Below are 22,709 nucleotides of genomic sequence, written 5' to 3'. Positions count from 1 at the left end.
TCTGTTACCACCCTTGACCAAATCGTCAGCCTCTTAGCCCAAGCTACTACCTTTTTCCATTTCCTCTGAGGCTGACAACTGTCTCCCTGGACTTCCACTATTTTTCTGATCTAGAATCACTCCATTAGTGCTTATCCTACCCATTTCCTACCTCTGGGGCCTATGGAAAGTCTCTGCTCAGTTATAAGTAATTACAGACATAGCCCAAATGGGCTCTGTTTATACAAGACAATCTTTCTGGTGAGGATAGTGAAAGTCTTGCCACTCAGGGATAGCTAAAGAGACCACAGCCTAGAGAAAGATGCTAAGGGGGTATAGTGTAAAACATCTGAAGCATTGCTATGCTAGAAAACACAAAGTTACCCCAGAAGGTGTCACATGACAGGACAAAAAGGTAGAACCCACAAAAATATGTATTTCATTATTTAGTAGGATGAAGAGCTTTCTAACAGCTAACAGCAGCAACTATCTGGGGTAGCAGTAAGGAGCTTCTCTCTACATTCTATCGGAAAATATATGTATTTAAAGTATTAAAATATTTAAAGTATTTTTGTTGTTTTAAAGGATGTTGCCCATACTCTTTGATAGACTGGGCTTAAACATGCAATCCTGCTGCCTCAGCCTCACAGAATTCTGGGATTACTGGTTAATATTTCCTATAATTTATAATCTATCTATCTAGTGCCAACTCTTCTCTGAGCTTCCCTTAGATCTGATTTCTCCCTGAATACATCTGCTCAACCACCTCTGGCCAACCTGTCTGGAGCTGAGTTCCTCAGAGATACCCCTTCTTATCATTCCTGCAGTGTACCTTCACCTCTATATCAGGTCAAACTCGAAACATTGATGTTGCCCTGAACATATCCATTCATTTTAGTCACAACTTATAGACAACTGTCAAGTCTTGGAAGATTTTATCGCTCTTGAAAATCTTTGGTTTATCTTTGAAGAACCTTGACTTATCTTTCAAGTCATCCGCCTGCACCTGGGTTCAGCATGATGTTCTCCCTCTTGAGTTATAGAAATATTGCCATAGGCACACCTTGCTTCTGGTTTTCTTGGTTTTATTGCTTCTGGATTTAATTCAGCCTACCCTCTACACTTGAGCAATTTTTCTAAAGTAGACAAAGACTGTAATTTTCTTACAATCCTCCTTTGTTCTGTACTGAGATCAAGACAGGTTAAATTCTAGGGCATGCCACTGAAGCTTATCCTCTTTGTGTTCTCCAGACATCTGGTCAGCTCTCGTTCATTCCTCAAATCCCTAACCTCCAGTTCCCACCCCAAATCGGGTCTTAATGAGCCCTCTTGCCAGCTTTTACTCTTTTTTTATTGCATTTACTCACACTCACATATAATTCATCCAAATATCTGCTTAATATCTATTTGTTTTCAGCAGCTTAAAATTCCTAAGAACCCAAACAACGTGTTAATAATTGCTACTATGCCTCAAAGCCAGTACATACCTGACACGTAGTAATTACACAGAGAATAATTAACTGATGAAAGGATGGGGCTAATTTCTTCACTTCTTCCATGGTAAACTCCTACTCATCCATTAAAACCCATCCAAAAATGATGGAACATAATATATTTCTTTCATGGAAGAAAAATATAAAGCCTCATCCCAAGTATCCTAAAATTATCTCTAAAGTTTATCTACACCCACCCCCATAATTCCCTGATTTGTTAGATGTCCAAACTCTTCTGTTGTCTTTTCGTACCTTGTTATAAACCCTGTGTATGTTGCTATTATAACTTTTCAACTCAATGAAGCTTTGATTCCATTGTTTCTTCAATTAATTTATATGCTCCTGGAGCAAACAATTTTGTGTTTAAATCTTTAATGTGAAACACCATGTTTAGGACGGTGTAAATTCTTAAGTTCATTCCTGCTCCACTTGATTTTCACCACCACCAACATTTCTACAAAAGGCAAATGTCGTCTATTCTGGGAGAACCACCATACTTTCAAGATCATTCAGTTGGAGATTCTTTCCCTATGTTGAACCAGAACCATCTCCTTAGAGCTCCTATTTCCTCTCAGTCCTATCCCTTGGGGACACAGGGTAAGGAGAATAACAGTATAAAAGTAGGTGGTCACAGGGCTGGGGATTTAGCTCAGCGGCAAAAGCGCCTGCCTGGCAAGCGCAAGGTCGTGAGTTCGGTTCCGGGTACCAGAGAAAAACCAAAAAAAAAAAAAAAAAAAGTAGGTGGTCACTACAGGCTAGCAACGACAGAAGACTGTGGGTTCTGAATAATTTAATGGGGGAGCCAAAATAAGTTAAAATATTAACTAAATACAGTCACATTTGCCTCCTTATGTAGCAGTTACAAATCTCAAGACACAGTTTCCAAAATTGCTTCTGTCACTGAAAAATATTATGCTAGATGTTGGTAATCGAACCCAGATGCTGGCCTCTTTGTAAACAATCTAGTGGACATTATTCTTAGGAATGAGAAGTTGGTACAGGACAGGTTTCACTGCTCTAAGATCTGAGTTATGTTTCTCTCCTTCAACTTTCCCCCATTTGGAACCACCAAATGATATTTGTTTCTGGGTATAGCCTGCCAGTACAATAAAAACTATTTGTACCGCATTATTTTATGATCAGTGACTTTTTGAAAGTTGCTTCAGCTCAATATCCATTATTTATCTACAATAGTCACACTAAAAGCAAAGATACATATGCCCTTTTTTATTGTTTCCTCCTTCTGTCTCTTACTCATTACAAGTAGCGTCCTTGTGTGAACTTAACAGTCAATAGATGTTTGCTGATCAGAACACAGCTTCAAAAGAGCCCTTAGGGAACCTGGAGTTGAGGGCAGATACTGAGAAGAAAGCACCTGGTTGTGATTTTGTGGCCAGGGCTCCTAGAAAACCATGGGTGGTGATAAGAAAGTTCACACACCTGGGGATATTGGCAGGCACAACCCAGCTCCCACTTTCAAGCGAGAAAATGGTAGGAAGCATGTGGTGGGTTTAAGAGCATGTGATCAGGAGCAGCTGCTGTCTCCAGCAAGGAGAGTGCATACTTAGGTGCTATGCAAATCCTGGCCAGTGGTGGTGCTGGCGGGGCATGTGCTAAGATGGAGGGGAACATGACTTAAGATGGTCAAATTAGGAGGAGAGGCAAATATGAACAAAACAACATATAAAGATAGGAGGGAAGACAGAAACATATAAAGGGTTTCTAAGACGTTGATGTTGCTTCCTGGAGAATATGGTAAAAATGAGTAGAGAAATGCAAAGGGATCAGAGAGCCCAAGTGAATCAAATGCATGTACATTGGCTACAACCACCATGCTGAACAATGGGAAGATCTATGAAGCATAGGAGGACAGATCAGTTCCTGAGCCCATCTCTTCCCATCACCATCTAGGTGTCTCAAATTATTTCACTACGAAGTGAAATCTTTGCTACTGGAGGATTACACATTTCTTTGTATCTGCGTAGATACGGCTGCAGCAGACAAGTGGTCACATGCAAGGAGGCTGATCATATAGGACACTAGAGTGAATATTAAAATATGGAACTGGAACTGAAAGCATTAGAGTAAACTTATGGTTTCTCAGTACGGACAGTTATGGAATCAGAGAAACATGTGTGTGTACGGTTGTGTGTGAACGTTGCATAGGTAAATTCTCCAGCCCTTGGAATGGTATCACTCCAAGAGCCAGGATCTGGTGTCCATATACTGCTTGTATATCATTATTTACTAAAAAGACAGGTCTCTTTGGAAAAATAATAACTACCAGGACTGCAGCTGGAAAGCTTGGAATACTTTCTCGTGCCATAAAGCAAGGGAGTAATTGAAGACTGATGGGAACCCTGACAGGGAGGAGGATTTAAGAAGAGAAACAATTCCTTTGGTCCTACAATTTCTTTGAACAATGCTTGACATTCACAGAAAAGTTATTATTCTGTTAGTGCCCTTTAAAACAGAAATTAGTACTCAAAACTCAACCCACAACAGACAAATTTATTTTAATCAATTCCATTTCAGCCTTGTATCCTCAGACTGTGCCCCTACTTTTTGTTTTCTGCAAAGTTACAACGAAGCCAGTGCCAACAACACTATGTGAAAAGCACAATTTTTTAATGCTCAGGCTTATTCTTTGCGTGAGATCTCTTCCTATTTCCCATTTCATCCACCTGCTCTTTTGTTCTTGAAACAAGCTCATCTTAAGTACCAGTACTCCAGGAAGTGTTGTGATGGGGCTGGGCGTGCTGGGGTTCTTGGCACAGCAGCCCTGTCGAGATCTGAGGGAAGTGTACCCCATGTGGCTCACCCTGTTTTAGGGTTGGACAGAAAATGAGACAATTATTTCAGCCTCTTTGCACATCCAGAGTTCATGGATGAAGAAAGGAGATAGTGCATAGATAAAGGGATTGAAGCACTTCAAAACCAATTACATTTTAACTTTCCCAGACCATACATTGAAAAAAACTTCCAGCCTGGACATTATCTGACAAATATCTTAGTACTGTTCTAAGTCTAGAGCACTTTAAAGATGAGAACATTATTCCTAAATGCTTGTTGGACTCAGAAAAAGTCTATATGCTCCATCAAAGCCTGATTTACTTAATACTCTATTTCTTGTGTTTGAGGAATGTCTAACACACAGCATGTGCTCAACAAATACTCACTGAATAATTTTTTAAAGAAGAATATCCTAAGGCAGTGTGTAGATGGTGGTGGTGGTGATTAGTGCTTCGCTGATAGTTGATGATACTTGAGAAACTTTTACCGTACAGCTTCAATTTCCTCCTTAGCCTGTTTGTTCCTCTGCCTTAAATGCTCTTGCTCAGTTGTTCTGTACGTCTTTGTACTCTCTGTACTCTACGGGGTGGTGGTGGCTGGGGTCAGAGGACAAAGATGAATTTAATGTGCCTCTTTGACCTCTAGGAGGAGCTCCGACTGCACCGAAACTCCGGAAGCTGGTGGGAGAACAGAGCAGAGAAGACAGAAAGGAGGAAGGAATAAGTGCTCTGGTATCAGGGTTTGTTTCCCTCCGGCTGGGAGATGGTACGAGCACAACTCGAAGGCGGTACTTCCTCATTTTACTTTCCCAGCCATGTCACGCTGTCCCTGAAGCTTCTTGGGCTCAGTCCCTAGATCTTTTTGTTCTTGTGAAGCTTCCTCTGTAAGAATCAGCTCGTGTTGAGGCCCCACAGCCCAGGGAGGTGAAATGCTTTGGGGGCAGGGCCTGCAGCATGGTCCTCTCCTATCCCCTCAGCACCTTCTCAGGGGTGCTCGCTGCCTAGTTAGCAGGACATTACTGATTTCTAAAACGAGGTCTAGCTGACTCCAGGGAAGGGCCCAGGTGAGGTGGGCAAGGCATCTCTCTAAGTCAGTCGGGAGGAGAGAGAAACTCAAGTGTGCTTGTCCTGGGTCTGTGCCACGCAGCAGGCAGGGTCTCCATAAAAAGTGGAGGAAATCTGTGTGTGAGGGGGAGCAGAAAGAGGAAGGAGAGACCCAGGTATCATTGCAAGGAGGGCACTGACTAGCAGGAAAGTGTCTGTCTGAGAACAGTTGCTCACTCAGCCCTGACCAGCACGAAAGGCAAAGCGGAAGTGTGAGCTGTAGCCACAGGCAGAAGCGCTGGTCTCCCAAGCAAACTGTGAGAAGGAGACAAGGGTGCCATCCTGTGGGCCACTGAAACCATGAGCTCCACACTCCTCTGCTATGTGGCCCTTTGTCTCCTGGGAGCAGGTGAGTCCTGGGTACAGCTGCCCTTGCACTTCTAGCTTTTTCATGGAATTTCCTCATAAAACTCTCGCTTAATCGTAGTCTAAATTTGGCATCTTATTTCCACAGGTCCTGTGTATTCTGGAGTTACTCAGATACCAAAACACCTGGTCACAGTGATGGGGACTAACAGGACTCTGAAATGTGAACAAAACCTGGGACACGGTGCTATGTTTTGGTATAGACAGAATGCTAAGAATCCCATAAAGCTCATGTTTTATTACAGCTATAGTAACCTCCTTCAAAATGAAACTGTTCCCAGTCGCTTCACACCTGACAATTCAGACAGCTCTCGGTTGTATCTTCACATTGCTTTTCTGGAGATGGAGGACTCAGGCGTGTACCTCTGTGCCAGTAGCTAAGACACAGCCGTGCAGCATCACCGTCTCCCCATACGCAAACCCCCAGGGTGGAGCCGGGAGGCTGTGGGGGCAACATGTCCACCTGAGCTTTGAGACTGAGTTCAGGCTCCCACAGGGCTCTAACAGGAACCTCAGACCAACATACCACCTGTCAGTTCACTGGCCATTTTTTTTCTAAATTCTCCACACAGACACCCACAGCCTTCAGCCTGGCTTTGTTTTGATCAAGACTATGTCAGTTGTTGATTAGAAGATAAACACACTCAAATTTAAGATGTGTCAAGTATCCTCCAGTTGGTTTGTGCTCCTGGGAAATCTTTTATGAATCACTTAACACAGGCCCCACCAATCCTCCTTCCAATATGTACCTTTTCCTGACCTCTCTTTCTGCCCAAGTTAGTTAGCTCCTTTATCTCAGTGCTCATATCCGCTCCAAATACACCGAGACCTTTTCATAATACCTCATCTCCTCTCCACGTGTCTTTGTCACTCCTCCAAGTGTTCCTGGCGCCGAGGACAATAGTTCCTATGTGGTTTGTATGATTGTTGCTAGCAATGGCCTTCTGTCCTGCACACCCCATCAAGCAGAACAGAGCCCTAAGCCCTGGGCTATCAGATTCGTGCCTTGGCACAAAAGCTCTGTCTTTTCTCCTGTAGAGGGCGCTCCAGGAATGATAGGTGGTGCCAGAATCAGGCACAACTCTGTCAGACTTCGCCTAGGGTATTCTGGGAGCTCAGCGTACCCTTCCTGTATTTCCGATGACCAGCAAGCAGAGCTAGGAGATGCCTCGCTCTTGGTGTGTCCCTGCTATGGACTACTGGCTCTTATGTTGGGCAGTTTTTAGTCTTCTGAAAGCAGGTGGATTCTTAGGACTCCAGAAGATTATCATGTCAGACTTCCTTAAAATACTTCTAAACCATCCCCTTAACGTTTTCTTTTTCCTTCTTATAGGACACACAGAACCTGGAGTCATCCAGATCCCTAGCCACCAAGTCACAAAGATGGGAGAGATGGTGACTCTGAGTTGTGACCCCATTTCTAGTCACCTTTACTTCTATTGGTATCGTCAGATCTTGGGACAGAGAATGGAATTTCTGGTTAGTTTCTCTATGGGAAAGGTCTTGGAGAAGTCTGAAACATTCGAGGATGACTATTCAGTTGAAAAGCCCGATGGGTCTTATTTCATTCTGAAGATTCATCCCACGAGGCTGGAGCACTCAGCTGTGTACTTCTGTGCCAGCAAATTAGCCACAGCCCTGCATAGGCACTTCCCACCTGTGCACAAACTCCTGCATGTCTGCCTCTCTCCTGGCTATCAGCACTCCTTCCTGCCCAAGAGAAGGAAGTCTGGTTGAGTTTGTCATTACAGATGTCTCTACGCAGACAGATAGCTAAAATTAAACTGCCTCCTGGCATGGGCTTTAGACCACACACTTTGTCCAACTTCACAGGCTGAGTAGTAGGAGGAGTCTTGATCAGATGTATGTCTTTCTGGTACTAAGGCTCTTTTATTTAAAAATTACTTTTAAAGCTGAGGGTCCTTCAAAGACGATGATATCACTGTCTAACCTTTCCAAAGTCCACCTCCTTCTGGCCTGAAGCCAGACCTTGGACTTCACAGCCTGGTCTCATTCCTGCCTTGCCCATATAAGATTCTGAGGGGGCCTACAGAGAAACCAGCCCAAAATGCAGAGAAGTCAGCCTCAAGGAGGGTCAGGACCTAACTGCAACCTTTTCCCCACCTATGTGTATCTGTACCTCTGCCGCTCTTCTGCATGACTGAGTCCTAGCAACACCTTTGGCCATTTGGCCACAAGGAGGAGCTATGACCATACTGAGCTCCAGGGAACCCAGATGAAAGCCTGGGAGAATTCTCTGGGTGAGAAAGGGTTAAGAGAAAGTACAGGATTATTTATATCATGGGAAAGCGTGGTCTGCAGATGCTGGGTGCCAGTGCTGTGGTGTGAGGGGTTAGAAGCCGACTGTTCCTCTCCATTGATGTGCAGGTGTCCTAGCAGTTGCCTGGCCTGCCAGACTCGCTGCATGTGGATCGGCATGGGACCAGAAAGGACAACGATCTGAGTGGTGGGGGTTGGGAGGTGGACAGCCTGTTCTTGGGAGAAATAAGACCTTGAGTCTGGGCCTCTGCCTTACCTCAGCCCAGTCCACTGAGCCCTGTGGTGACGTGAACTCCCAGGGCACTGGCAATAAGCCTAAAAGGGCAGAGGTTCTTTAGGGACCATGCAGAGAAAATAGCTGGGAAATAGCTAATGACCAGGCCAGAGGAGGCCTAGGGTGCCGTCTCACCCATTCTCCAGCATCAGTGAATTAAACTAGAAAATATTTCATTCTCGTGCATCTCTTTGGTGGTCTTTTGTGTTCTTGAGGCAAGAATGTTCAAGCAGTGATCAAAACTCTTCTTCAGGGTGAGAAAGTGGTTCTGTCAAGATAGTAGCAACAGATTCCCTTCTGGAATCTACTTCCAGCTTCTCTCTATTGACAAAGACCCACTGAAGTAAAAATTGCCCAGATGCCCAAACACTGGCTGACACTAAAATACATAGAGATGTAAAGGCAGGGGACATTGGTCAAAATCCAGGATGCAGATTTGAAACAGGACCTTTTACTTGGCTTGCACTCTGGACTCCTGGCTCCTCTTTTTAAAACAACCACTTGGAATTTCCCTTGCTTCTTGCAAAGCCAAGAATTACATTTTTTTTTGTAAGCTCCAGTTGTTGTGCAGGCAGAAAGAAGCTTCAGAATATCTCTCCATGCTGCCATAAATGTTCTATCCTCCTCTCTGATGCAAGTTTCTTAACTTTCTGTACTAGGAGACATTTTCAAAATCTGTTGGAAATTATAAAGACTGGAAAATGCAGGCTCCTACTTCTAATCTCACAATTAAATGTAAATTGAATAACTTTAGCTTGAGGTTTGGGAATTCAAAGTCCTCCCAGATGTTTTCATGCCCACCTCCATAAACATCTACCTAATAACAAAAGGAAGGCAGCATATAATGGTTTTAAAGTCAATAAATAATGCCTACATGTCATAGTACTACATTTAGCTTTCGTTGTTTTCAGTGGACTGCAGATCAAACATTCACGTTCCATGTAACAGTAGACATAATACATGTAAATATTTTACATGGATATGTGAGAGTTTAATAGCTAAATAGCTAAATAGGCAAAATAACATGGAGTGATACTAATTTATATAGGTGAAGGACAAGTGACCTGAAGATGTCTCATCTTGTTTTGATCTGTATTTCTATTTCAAAAATTGGTCATTGTTGTTCTACTTGCAGGTGTAGGATTGTATGACTGATGTGTATGTTCACTTTTATATCTTTGTCGCCAGAAAATGGATTATTTTAGAGTCAGAGGCACTACTACCTAGCACCAGCTAAGCAGAATGGAAAGCATGCCATTGGAGACCTGAGAAAAAATTGAGCACCACTGAAGACAGACCAAATCTGATGGCGCTGAAATCTTTATAGGATTCTGTGTCATGATAACTGTATTTGGTTTGATGGAGTATAAGAGATTCTGCCTTCATCTTGGTTGGCCAGACCACCCAGGGCAGCACCCCCGATCTCTTAGCGGACTGACAGGAGACCGCTCTTCTGGGCGGAACTGTGTTCCTATGGAGGTCACAAAAAGCAGAAGCAGTAATGGAGATTTTGTTTCTAAAATGGAAGATTTTGTTTACAAACATACCGCCACACATACCTTTCCCACTAAAACCCAAACTTTTGGAAATGGCCCAAGCACGAGAAGGAGTTTAAATACTGGATAGCCAAAACCATCACCAATAGCCAGATGTGTGTCTGGATATCATTCAGTTCACTTCCTATCTGTTCTAGTTCTCTAGACTTCTGCCTCATTCCCACTGGTCCTATAATTCTCTGACTTCGCGGATTACATTATTTCCACAGTAAAATTATTTCCTTTTTCCTCCTTCCTTTACTTTCTTGATCAAAGTCTGGGTTTTGCCAGGGATCCCAGTATCAGCCCTGGATTCTTTTATGTAGATTCCCTCTTCTCCAATTCTGCCAATCTTCTCAGAAAAGCAGGTGTAAAGAATTATTTTTGTTCCCTTTTATCTGTGTGTGTGTGTGTGTGTGTGTGTGTGTGTGTATCAAGGGCAGTCTTGAACTAGGATTCTGGCAGTCCTAGTTGTTGGTCTTACTCCTTGTAGGTGCTGACCTGGGTCCATGTACTGTGTCTGATCTACCTGTAGGGGGTGCTCTGACGCTATCAATTTCCTGAGCTCCCTTTCAAAGGCAGTCGGGCTGGTAGAAGAGCTGGACTACTGCGCGGAAGGAAGAAGATGCTTGTTAACCAGGCAGATTTCCTATTATCTGAAGAAATTTTTGTTGTCATGAGCCGGCTGTAGTGGCATCTGGTGATAGGGTAGTAGAGACCAGTGATGCTGCTAAACATCCCACAGTGCACAGGATACTTCCCACAACAGAAAACTACTCATGCAATATGTCGGTAGTGCTGATGTTGATGAATCCTGGGTCAGGCAATGGGTTTTAAACTATGTACCAAAAAGGAGGGTGATCTGTAGGCAGCTCAAGAACAGAGAAGTCATTCCGTATAGGTTTTCCTCACTTTCATGAGGTTCTATAGTCACTTTGTTCCTAACACAGAGTGATGTCTTCATCTGTAGACCCACAAAAGGGAAATCAGCTGTACTCTGATGCTGGAGCCTGAAAAAGTGAGGAAAGGCCGAGGTAGTCAGCTGCTGGGACAGCAAAGAAATGAGAGTCAGCCGCCACTGTGAGAATGATTGTTGGAGACATCCTGGAGGAACATGCCCACTCCACTCAAGCCCTCCCTGGAAATCCCAAACACACCTTTGAAAGGAGCAAGTTCAGGATATTAACAAGGAGGTGATGCTGTGAACCAGGAGATCATCACAGCAAAGCTCATGCAATCAGTAGAGGAAGCTCCAGCACAGTCTTACTGCTGTAGATCAGACTCCTGAGCTAAAGCCTTGCCTGTCCTACTACTGTGGTTTGTGTCTAGAGGTCCCCCCAAAAGCCTCATGAAGTCATAAGGGTTGTTTTGGAGGAGGCAAATTTTCTGTGCTACCACCATTCTAGAACATAGTGCTCTGGAGCTTTCTTCTCAAAGCAAAGTCTTTCACTTTTGCAATTTTGAGGCTGCAAAGGGTGAAATCTTGCTGCTTCTTGTGATGTCCTCAGGCCGTCTTTTCTATTCTCCTATTCCTTCTCAACATTTAGATCTCCTCTACTCTATCTTTGCACTCTACAGCTTTACTGGAGCTTCATTTCTGGGCAAACTCACAATGTTTTAAATCATTCTGTTGACCTCTTTGCTCTTGATTTTCATAAGTCTGGCTGAAAACCTCCAACAGTAGTCTTGCCAATGCCTCAACAATAGACTTCCTTGAAATTTCTTCTGCCAGATTAATTAGTCTGTCACTCTTAATCTCAGTCTCAGGCAAAGTCTCTGTACAGAAGCAAAATGAAGACAAACTTTCTGCCAAACCACAACACACATCATCTGGAGTCCAATGACCAATGCAATCCTTCTTCCCAGCACAAAACACCTGAGCCTGACATTTATGGGCAGGATTTCAATCAGTCTTCTGGTCTTCTGACCTCTGACCAGAATTTCTCACACAGAACAGCCTAAGGTGTTCCAGCTCTACTTTTTCAGCCGGCATCACCAAATCATGCCAAACTCTACAAACCATCCCTGAAGCCTCCTGAACCACATCATCAGGTATAGACACATCAAGGACATCATTTCTCTGGTACCAAATTCTGTGTTGGTTACTTTTTTCTCATTGCTGAGACAAAATACCTGACACCCAAAGTAAAGGGGCAAGGATTTAGTTAGCTCACAGTCTATAGAAGTTTCAGTCTGTAATTGGCTGGCTCCAAGACCGGGTGGTACCTGGCAGAGGGTAACAGTTCATGGCAGAGGAAGACAGCAAACGCCACAAAAAGTAGAGGGAAACAAGCTCTTTTTGTCCCTTATATTGTTTACAGTCTACCAGGATTAAGGTGGTGCCAATCCAATCAGTGGACTGATTCAGTAATCCTCCATCCTTAATCCCAGAACCCTTAACCCCTGCATTGCACTACAAATCAATCATATGTTCTAGATTCAGCCACCTCCAAAAAAGCCTAAGTCTGCATGAGACTTTGGGGGGACAACTAGACACAAACCATAACAATGTCCAAAACCCTTTGCTTAAATTTTAATCCACATAACTTTGCAAACTTTAGGCGTTAGAAAAATGCTGTGCATTCCTTCTGATTCAACACATCCCTGGGTTAAAAAATCTAAATTATCCATCTTTCAACTTAAATAATAGATAATTATCCTTCTGGCCCCAATATAAATTTATAGATTTAGAACCTAATTCTAACCATAACTGTATAATTATAATTACCGTTACAGTTTGGCCAAAAAATATGCCATGTGACAATAAAGAGATGTTGAAAATCTTTTAAGGATAATGGATCATTTTATTGTGCTTATTTGTATCTTTAATGTTTTAAGATAAAGCCCAATATGGGCTTACCAGGACACTTTAAGAAAAATAATATTCCTACAACTAAATGGTCAAAAATCAGAGTTTAAGGGCTAGGGATTTAGGTCAATGACAAAAGCACCTGCCTGGCAAGTGCAAGGTCGTGAGTTCGATTCCTGGTACCGGAAGAAAAACAAAACAAAAAAAAATCACAGTTTATATAGTACTGAAGTGACCATAATGGGACATCTCCGACTGTCCTCAAATTGAGAGCCACCTGAAGAACTGGGGAGGCTGGTTTGGTTTCTAACATTTTACAAAGGAATGGGCCTTTGGAGGTTACTTCACAGCAGTTTTTCTGGATTTATGTGAGGAAATACAGTGTAATATATATATATATAGATAGATAGATATAGATATAAAGTAATATGGAATATTTTTCTTAAACATCATATGGAATACATTTTTATTCCCTAGCAGTAATCTGTGAAGATGTTTCATTGTCTTACTAAAATAGAGCTCTGTGGGTGAAAATGTTGATGTTTTTATCCTCCTTCCTGGCTGCTCCTCAGTGAGAATTTGTTGAGCAAATGAAGAAGGCTGTGAGTGCCACAGGGGTTAGATAATTAACATCTGCTCCGTTCCCGCTAAGGAACTGACAGGCCCAATCTCTATGGCACCAAAACAAAGTGTCCTGGGTGTGTGGGTGACTGGGGTTGTTGCGGACAGTGTCTGTTGTTTCAGATGCTTTCTTCCTCTTCATATTGCCCTGGTTTTTCAAACGTTCTCAGCTGCTTCTGGCTCTGTGCTGTATGAGACAGATCTGGGTCTCTGAGCAGACTCTGAGGGCTGCTCTCTGGTGATGTGTCGCTTCGGCCTCAGGGAGGCGCTGTGCTCTAGCAAAAGCTTTGAGGCTGGGGCAGGAGGAAGGGGATTGGAGCGGAAGGTGGGTCCCTGGGGATTCAGGTCTCCTATCAATTGAGACCTTGATTGTGGACAGAGATGCTAATATCAAGTTCAAACTGTTTCCCTTTTGTTTTGCACCGCAAGCCTGTGTTCTCTCTCAGCATCCTGTATTCCATATTTCCAAGTGTGTTAAACAACGTGGTGTTTAAATTTTTTTAAGTTATTATGGTAAAAGACATATTGCCATCAATATCCTTCAAAGTACACCCCCTTGTTTCAAACACAGGTATCCCTCTTTCTTGCTCCTTTCTGAAGCAGTTGTGAATGCCCTCTTTCCTGAATGTTTTTAGCTGCACTGTCCTGGATGCCTCAATATTCTGAACTGATTCAAAGCATTTACCTTTCATGGTCAGTTTTACATTGAGGAAGAACCAGAATTTGCCAGTGACAGATTCAATGAAAAAGTGAATAAGATACAGCAAATTGTTTTTATTTGAAATAAATTGCAGTAAACGTTTTGAATGAGTTCAGGACCTAGGCAGCCGTGAAAAGACACTCACAAAAGAAGACTTCCAGAGCTGCTTCAGAATGTGGCAAGAATGCTAGGATTAGATGCTCAAAGAGAAGGAGTATTTTGAGGGGGATTAACGACATAGCATCTTTTATGCAACAATAGTTTTTGAAATTTAAATATTCACTGTATATTTTGATCACACAGTGTATGTTTGCTCTAATCCTAGCCAAGCTCTGTACCCTCAAATACAGGGTCTGGCGCATCCCTTCCGTGTTTCTCCCAGCATCTTCCCTGGTGTGCAGCTCCTTGTTGGCATCACAGGTATGCACCGCATGTGATGAGCACTCATCCAGGGTGGAAGCGTGCTCACCCAATCATCTTCCCTCCACAATCTTAGGTATCAGAGAGAGGTAGTGTTTTGAGGTTGTTGTCCCCTGTCACTGAGCAAGGGGAGAGGGAAATTAATTGAAGAGTAAATGGTCTATCTCTGAGAGGGGTCTCAGAAGGGCAGGGAACAGAGAGAAGAGTTATATAATGAGGAAGGAAGCTAAGAGCAAAAGGGCAACCTCATGAATACCACTGAGCACTAAAATGCTGGCTCTGATCTTTCTGTATCAATCCTCATTGATCCCAGCTTGGTCAATACAAATGTGCCACCTATCAGAATCTAGATAGAGTGTAACGGGGAAGAAGAAACAGCCACTGGATGCAGGAAGCAGTCAAGGACAGTGACATCACAGGTAAAACCACCAATCAGAGCCATGGAACTCAATTCTAGCCTCCTCAGCCAGGCTACCACAGTCAGAGGATGCTGATCTGAGATCTGACTCCACCATGAACTGCAGGCTTCTCTGCAGGGTGGTCTTCTGTCTCCTCGGGGCAGGTGAGTCTTGGGTTCCAGTGACATGTCCTTGGACTCCATGCTTGTTCCTTTTGGCTGCAGTGACAACCTCTCCCTGAGTTCCATCTGAGTTTTGTTTCTTTTCCCCCACAGTTCCCACGAACACCAGAGTTACCCAGACACCAAGACATCTGGTCATGGGAACAACAAACAAGAAGTCTTTAAAATGTGAACAAAATCTGGGACATAATGCCATGTACTGGTATAAACAGAATGCTAAAAAGGGCCCGGAGCTCATGTTTGTCTGCAATTATCAAAACCTGGCCCAAAATGAGACGGTGCCTAGTCGCTTCTCACCTAATTGCTCAGACAAATCTCAGGTCTACCTTGACTTGACTGCCTTGCGTCCCGAAGATTCAGCAGTGTATCTCTGTGCCAGCAGCCAAGACACAGCCCTGCAGAGCCACTGCCTCCCTGTGCACAAACCTGTGGGCCCAGCCAGGAAGCTCTGGGGGCAAAGGAGGGCTCCTTTGAACATTTCCTGTAGGGCCTCATATGCAAAACATTATGCAAATCATAACACCACCTGCTATCTCAACCGATGTGCTGACTCTATATTCTCTATTTAGACTGTGGGGTTTCTTTTCCTTGTATGTGACTCTGCTCTGTTAACTGATGAAAAGACAAATACTTTAAAATCTAGTTTTTCTTAATGCCTTTCTCATTTTGAAATAAAACAAGCCTACTATACGTAGATCCTTTGGTTTAAGAGTTCATGGGGGGGGTGGGCTGGGGATTTAGCTCAGCGGCAAAAAGCGCCTGCCTGGCAAGCACAAGGTCGTGAGTTCGGTTCCCGGTACCAGAGAAAAACAAAAAAAAAAAAAAAAAAAAAAAAAAGAGTTCACAGGGGTTTCCTATGACCACTGCAGACATATCCTGCAAAAGTCCTTAGAGGGTTTCACTGTACACTTCACCGTCTCAGAACCCAATACTCTTGAGCCTCTTCTTCCCAGGAATCAAGGACTGTGGTCACCCAGGGCCAGGCAGCACTGAGCTTGGGTATTCAGAGAAGGGACTTCCAGGCAAGGGTCCCAGGGCTGGAGGCAGCCGCAGAGGACAGTAGGAGATTCACCTCTGGGAAATGGATTGAGAACATGTACTGTTCTGTCCTCAGTGGTTCTATTATTCCATATTCTGGCTTTTCTGTTCTCTAATTTCTCTCTTTTTTTCCACCTTAAGCTGGAGCCCAAGCTCTAGCCCTGATCAGTGCGCCACATCGGTACAGATGCTTTCTCTGAACTGAGGACGCAGAGATTGTGGCGTTGTCTGCTCTCATCCATTCAGCAGGGAGCTCGCTCTCTGTTCACACACCCTCCCTTGCTCTGAAATGTCCCTGTTGATTTCAGGCTTTAGGTCCTCCCTGGATTGTCTCTCTACCCTGAGACTTGTAGGCTTATCTTTCTCCCTTTGTCTCTTTATTCTCCAAATTCTAAATCATCACGCCCTGAGAGTTTCTGCAGCAAGACTTTGCACTGGCCATCAGAGAAGACAGAGGGCCTTACTAGTCTACTCAGGTCCATACACTGGTTTGCTGGCCTGAACCCAGTGGTATCAGTGGGCCTCTCTCAGAGGCACTATTTAACATAGGCTGCACACTGCAGGATACTCTCTGTCTAGCCTTAGGGCACCTCATGTCCATGATGGCATGCAGGTTCCTGTTTCCATAGTACATCCTCGAGTCTGTGGGTGCGGCACAGGCTGTGACATCACCAGATCTCTTCCTTTGCACTGCTCACAACCAGAGTCCCCGCTGAGACAGGCCTCAGACCTGTGCGACCCTACCATGGACAGGATCCTCTCCTGCTGTGTGATCTTTGGTCTCCTGGGGACAGGTGAACTCCGGGAGTGCTTGGAATTTCCCATGCTGCCTTTACATAGAGGCACTTCCAATCTTTCACCTTATTCTCATTTTGCTGTCTGTCTCCTCCACAGGACACATGGAACCTGGGGTCAGGCAAACTCCCAGCCACAAGATCACAGAGAAGGGACAGAATGTGACACTGAGGTGTGACCCCATTTCTGATCCACAGTACATCTATTGGTACCGACAGACTGTAGAGAAAGGAATTGAGTTTATGGTTTATTTTTATGACAATAACCCTGTGGAAAAGGCAGAGTTTTTCAGGGATCGATTCTCAGCAGAGATGCCTGAAGACTTATACTCCATTCTGAAGATCCAGCACTTACAGCTGGGAGACTCGGCCATGTATCTCTGTGCTGGCCTTGCAACCACAGCCTCACACAGACGTTTCCTGTCCCTATGTAAACCCTGTACCTCTCCCCCCCCACAAGCTCTGAGCAGCCCTTCCTACCTAAGGAGGCAGGAGTGTGTGGCTGAGGAAGTGGTTGCTTCCAGCAGGGGCAGAAAGTTAACCCTATGCACCAGAATAGTCAGTAGAAACAAGGATAACCGAGGCAATTGTACTTGGGAAATGCTCAAAGAATGTGGCTGTGGACCCAAGTGTGTGACGCATGTGGCCATTGGAGGGACCTGATGTGGCTACATGGGAAGCCTACATCCTTTCTGGGTCTTTGGTTGTGTTTTTTTCTATTTAGTAAAACATGACTTCCATCTTTGATTGACCAGGCCTTCTACAGAGGAAGGAAGGGCTTTCATGAGGCTGATAACGATCTTCAGCTTTCCAGAAGGTGGTGAACCTGAGCACCACATGAGGGTTGGGAAGGGGAGAAGGTTCTGGAACAGTAGACAGCAGAAGCAAAAGCCCCTGGGGACTCCGCACCCAGCACAGGCAGGGAAGCTCTTTCAGGGGTGCTGGTTGCCCACGTGAGTGTGAGCTCACACTGCAGAGGCAGGCTGGCACAGAGGGGCAGAGCCAAAGGTACAGCAGGAATGAACTGTCCACTCCCACAGTGATGTGTGGCGATAACCCTGACTTCTTAAAGCTACAATCCTGGGGTTCTTGAGCAGTTGGCAAGGGGTGATGCTGGAAGTGCTTTATGAGGAAATCTCCTGATTTCCTAATAATAAAGCAGGTGAATCTCAAGTACTCAGTTGGAAAAATAGGAAATTCTATGCTAGACTAATTGAGCACATCCATTTGTTACATACCTATTTATCCGTTCACTAATTCATTCACTTACTCTGTAGAAAAAGATCTTCCTCCCCAAGATACTAAAAGCATGCCTGTTTCTACATAGGAACACTATGGGACTCGGGAGAAAAAAATCAGAGGACCATGTGTCTTTCAGGGGCCAGTGTGACCCTGTTAAAACTTTCCTTCATGCTATAAAGTCACCAGCTCTTCTGCAAAGTGTTGCCACCAGGACAGAAGGGAAATTTGGAGTCTCATATTTTAGGGCGAGCCTATAATTTATCACTCAAAGTGGGGGACATCTAAGGGTGAAGTGGGTGATGTTAATCACACTTGGGCAACAGACATAATGTGGGGCATGTTTATCCTATATATGTCCCAGCCCTGGAGCCCTGGGACTTCCCCTCAGAGTCCTGGGAAGGAAGAAGCTTCAACTCTGCCTTGATTCTGATGTTAGCTGACTGCAGGTTCTGTGCTGTGGGCCCTTTTCCTTCTGGATGCTGGGCCGCTGGAGCACACGCAGGATATACCTGGCTTGGGCTTGGAAGGCCCCTAATCCTCCTGGTGGATTTCCTTTCTGATCTTTTGGTGGGTTGGCTGGAGCCAGCTGCAAAGGACAACAGAAGGAGGCCACATGCAGGGCTCAGTCTCCAGCTTCTGTCTCCTTCCCCTTGAGATCTGCCAACCCCAACCATCCACCCACGTATCCAGAGCAGCAGGTTAGCCAGGCGCTGCACAGCCACCTCTCTGCTCAGAAACAGCATCACACTGGTGAGAAATGGGCTCTGAGGTTGTATCCCAGGCCCCTCCAGCAGGCAGGTGACCTCAGCCCCCACTCTGTCTGTCTTCCAATCCTGCCTTCCCCTTGGCTCTGCCTGTGGGACAGAACAAGTCTCACTTTCCTCTGCATTGGAAAGAAACACTAGTTTTATTTCAGTAGTAGTTACTTTTAGCTCCTCCCCATATCCCTCTGTTAGGCTTTTCTTTTGGGTTCTGACTGTAATCACACCTCAGTGCATTGACCAGTTCCATTCTCTTACTAGGGTGTCTTCTCCTGCATCACACCTCAGGTTCTGGCTAAAATTAGCTTCAGTTCTATTTTTGGTGATATGTAGATGACCCCTTCTACCGTACAGTGTTATAAAAATTGGGCCTTATTTACATAAAATGTCAAGAACATGCCAAATATTCCATAAGTGCTAAGCATTCTGATTATAATTTCTCAATAATATACTTTCTGCAGGAAGTTGTCTTTGCTCCAAGTAGATTAAAGTTTAAGAGGCTGGAGGCTGAGTAAGACCAATAGATTTTAAGTTTTGTGTACTCTAAAAAGTAGTCATGTTTACTAGAGTGTAAGCCAGAATAAACAAGGAACTTCCATTGCAAAAACTATTTTTCTATTGAGTCATGGAGCTTCTCACCAAGACCAAAGGGTTCTGGAACAGCAATAAACTGGCCTCTTATTTGCAACCCTCATAGAAACACTGACTTGTGTTCTTAACCTTGAGTTGAGGGATAGAATTGCAAATGAAATCTCCCTCAAAGGCAGAAATCCTCTCCACAAAGTTGGAAAAGAAGCAAAACAGTTTAATGATTGAATTAACATCAACCAGACTATGATGAGCATTGCAGACAATGTGTTAAGAAATTGCAAAGTTGAAACAAAATCTCAACCTTCTATTTAGGCAGCTGCAGCTCATTACACATGTTCACAACAGGACTGTAACTAGTCCTCAGTTAAGTTGTCTTGACAGTACCTCTAGTCACACAACTGTAGTTCATCCTCGGTACACTTGGTAACTGCAGTGATTGCCTGAGATGAATATAAACCCCTTCTTATAAAAGGAGGTAGTTTTCCAACTTGCAGCAGCGTACATACTCTAAAATAAGCCATTAGAGTTAAAGCTCTGGCCCCTAAGTTACCATGTGTCATAGCTGGACTCTGCCATTGCCAGAAGAAGTCATTGGTTACCACTGCTTAGCATTGGCTTCCACTGCCATTGCTAGACGCTACCACCAGTCGGTGACAGTTGCTCCTGTGCTGCTCTCTGTTGATGATCTCTCCTGATTTCTGGAGGTCTTCAGGGATAGCAGCCCCTAGTGTTTGTACTTTAGGTCTTTTCTAACACAGCCACTTTGCCTATACTACCTTGGAATAAAAATTCTGAGTAGATTTACAAGACCTTCCAAGTACATGCTACCTGACAAGTCACAAGTAGATTTGTAAGACCACCACAGGGAGGCTTTATCTGAAAAGGGCCTGTACTGTAGCACATTGGGTTTGCACCTGAGAAGTGTGAAAACAGTACTGCTTATATAGTAGCAGCAGGCCTGTAATTGGCTCAAATTCAAGCTCTTTGATTGGTCCAGATCCAATGCTATTATTTGGTTCAAATTTAGTCCCACTGATTTGGAGCCATTGACCATGAATTGAATCCTCTGAAGCTGACAACCAAATTAAACCACTCTTCCTTTAAATTATAGATGTTGGATGTTTTGCCCCAGTCATGAAAAAGCTGACTAATACAACATTTAACCTCATTTTCCTCCATAAAGGTCTTATCTACAAATATAGTAAGCTTGGGTATTAGATTGCAAAGTAGGTTCTGTGGGGGAAAAAACACACTGAGTCCTTAACATGCAAAATGTTTGTTATTGCCCACTGATCTACAGAGTGGGGGGACTGTGGCACTATCAACCTCCAGCTGTGTGGGGAGTAACCCACAGAGGTGGCAGCCAGGGACATAGAAGGTTCAAGAAGAGTGCTATTTCACGCTTTCAGCCACTAAAATGTTTGATGATACATACAGGAATTCATGGTGTGTTTCCACATCAGGATGTCAGTTATACAATGGTTAGAAGTTTTTCTGAGTTTCAAAGAGATAAGGAAGAGTTTGGTACCAGATTGGGACGGCCTGCATGTCCTGAATAGAGACAGGAAGAGAAAAATCTGCTTTCAAGGAGAAGCAAAGCAACTGTGCAATAGACACAGAGCTTAACCCCAGCCCAGCCTGGAGCACCCATCTAACTCTACAAGTTGTGCTGTTGTGTCAAGAAAAGACCAAGCTGAGGTTATGGCAAGAGCCCAGGGACGTGGCAAGGGAAGCAGGTTGCATGGGCATCTGTAGAGACCATGACCTCAGAGCAGTGACATCACACCCTAAAGTCCAATCAGAGAACTGATGCTCACAACTTCAGCCCTCAGAAGACCAGAACCCTGAGCAGTGTGACAGAGGTTCAGCTCTTCCCTACCCTGCCATGGGCTCTAGATTTCTCTGCTATGTGGCTGTTTGTCTCCTGGGAGCAGGTAAGTCCCACAGACAAGGACAGCATCCCTGTTCTGGACTTGCTGTCTTCTGAATCTTCCACTTCTCCCTGAGAATTCCCCTCAGCCCCACTCCTATGTTCATTCTCTATGTACTTTTCCCACAGGCCCAGTGTTGACTGGAGTCATCCAGACCCCAAGACACAGGATCAAAACAAAAGGACAGCAAGTGACACTAAGATGTTCTCCTATGTCTGGGCACCAGAGTGTGGCCTGGTATCAGCAGGCTATGGGTCAGGGCCCCCAGTTCCTCTTTGAATATTACAATCAATTACAGAGAGCAAAAGGGAACGTCTCTAACCGATTCTCAGCTTGGTTCCGTGACTCTCTCTCTGAGCTGAACATAAGCACACTGGAGTTGGGGGACTCGGCTGTGTATCTCTGTGTCAGCAGAGGGCACAGCTCTGCAGAGTTCCCCACGTTCTGTGCATAAACCTCCTGCCAGCATGGAGGAATCTCAAATCTGACATAGGTCTGAAAAACATAAGGACCAGCCAGATGTGGTGGTGTGTGCCTGTAAGCCCAGCTCTCTAGAAGGCTGAGGTAAGAAGATCACAAGTTGAAGGCCAGCTTGAGCAACTTGGTGAAATTGTGCTTCAAACTGAAAAAGGGATAGTGCCATGGCTCAGTACAAATGCCCCAGGTTCAACCTCCAGCACAAAAAAAGGAGAAAGAAAGAAAAGATCCTAGAGTCTGTGATTACAGAAAGAAAGAAAAATGGTCTTAGGTTTCTGGAAAGTGCAGCTTTCTCTACCATTAGGGGAAGGGAAATTAAGAGTGAGTAGGCCACGTGCTACTTCGGTAAGTTCTCCCACAAAGCATGTCTTTGCCTGACAGTGTACCATGGGCAGTGCCAAAGGAGGAGTTTGTAATTTATGCGCCCCTCATCTATGGATGTGAAATTTTGTTTTGAGGTCAAGCTTGTATAATAATAGTGTAGTGTGGGTAGTAACATCACAGAGATCAGCTTTGTATAATTGAAGGAGAGTGAATTGAGAGTTGAGGAAGATCAAGAAAGGAGAAAGGAGAAAAGATGGTTGAAAATAGCATTGCAGGGTGACCTAGGGTTGTGTTCCACGTGACACAAGCTCTCTTCTCTTCCTTCCAAAACCCTCAATAGCCCCAAAATATACAGCAGAACCTTGTAGACAATGGCATCACAGGGCAGCCAGTCTCAGTTGAGGACATCACCAGATAACCAGTTGCCTGAGGTGAGAACTCTGGAGTTGGTTAGGAAGTCCTCTTTCTTGGCTCCTGACTGTGATACAGTGATACTCCTCAGGGAGCAGTTAGGTGCTTTCTAAAACACAGGGGAGGGCATATCAGCCTGGCCATATATGGACAAAGACTTGCCAATTTCCCAAAGATCTGTTCTGCT

General features: G+C 44.3%; 1 protein-coding gene and 3 gene segments (V, D, J or C); all 4 read left to right on the top strand.

The window, feature by feature from the left end:
• The first annotated feature begins 5,406 nt into the window (after window positions 1-5,406).
• LOC102003461 lies at window positions 5,407-6,115 on the top strand. The segment is given in 2 exon segments: window positions 5,407-5,717; window positions 5,823-6,115. Coding segments are annotated over 2 exon segments (342 nt in total).
• An 8,726-nt stretch (window positions 6,116-14,841) lies between these two features.
• LOC102003150 lies at window positions 14,842-16,150 on the top strand. The segment is given in 3 exon segments: window positions 14,842-14,935; window positions 15,047-15,381; window positions 16,133-16,150. Coding segments are annotated over 3 exon segments (402 nt in total).
• A 448-nt stretch (window positions 16,151-16,598) lies between these two features.
• Window positions 16,599-17,448, top strand: LOC102030543. Its single transcript, XM_005405527.1, has 2 exons — window positions 16,599-16,785; window positions 16,886-17,448. Exons 1-2 carry the CDS (start codon window positions 16,599-16,601, stop codon window positions 17,446-17,448), a joined length of 750 nt encoding a protein of 249 aa, XP_005405584.1.
• Window positions 17,449-21,230: 3,782 nt separating this feature from the next.
• LOC102030208 lies at window positions 21,231-21,764 on the top strand. The segment is given in 2 exon segments: window positions 21,231-21,313; window positions 21,439-21,764. Coding segments are annotated over 2 exon segments (375 nt in total).
• The last annotated feature ends 945 nt before the right edge of the window (window positions 21,765-22,709 follow it).

This window comes from Chinchilla lanigera, unplaced genomic scaffold (assembly GCF_000276665.1).
Source record: "Chinchilla lanigera isolate Chin_1 unplaced genomic scaffold, ChiLan1.0 scaffold00093, whole genome shotgun sequence".
Taxonomy (NCBI): domain Eukaryota; kingdom Metazoa; phylum Chordata; class Mammalia; order Rodentia; family Chinchillidae; genus Chinchilla; species Chinchilla lanigera.
The sequence above is the reverse complement of the archived record's forward strand: the minus strand, read 5'-3'. Positions and strand labels throughout refer to the sequence as shown.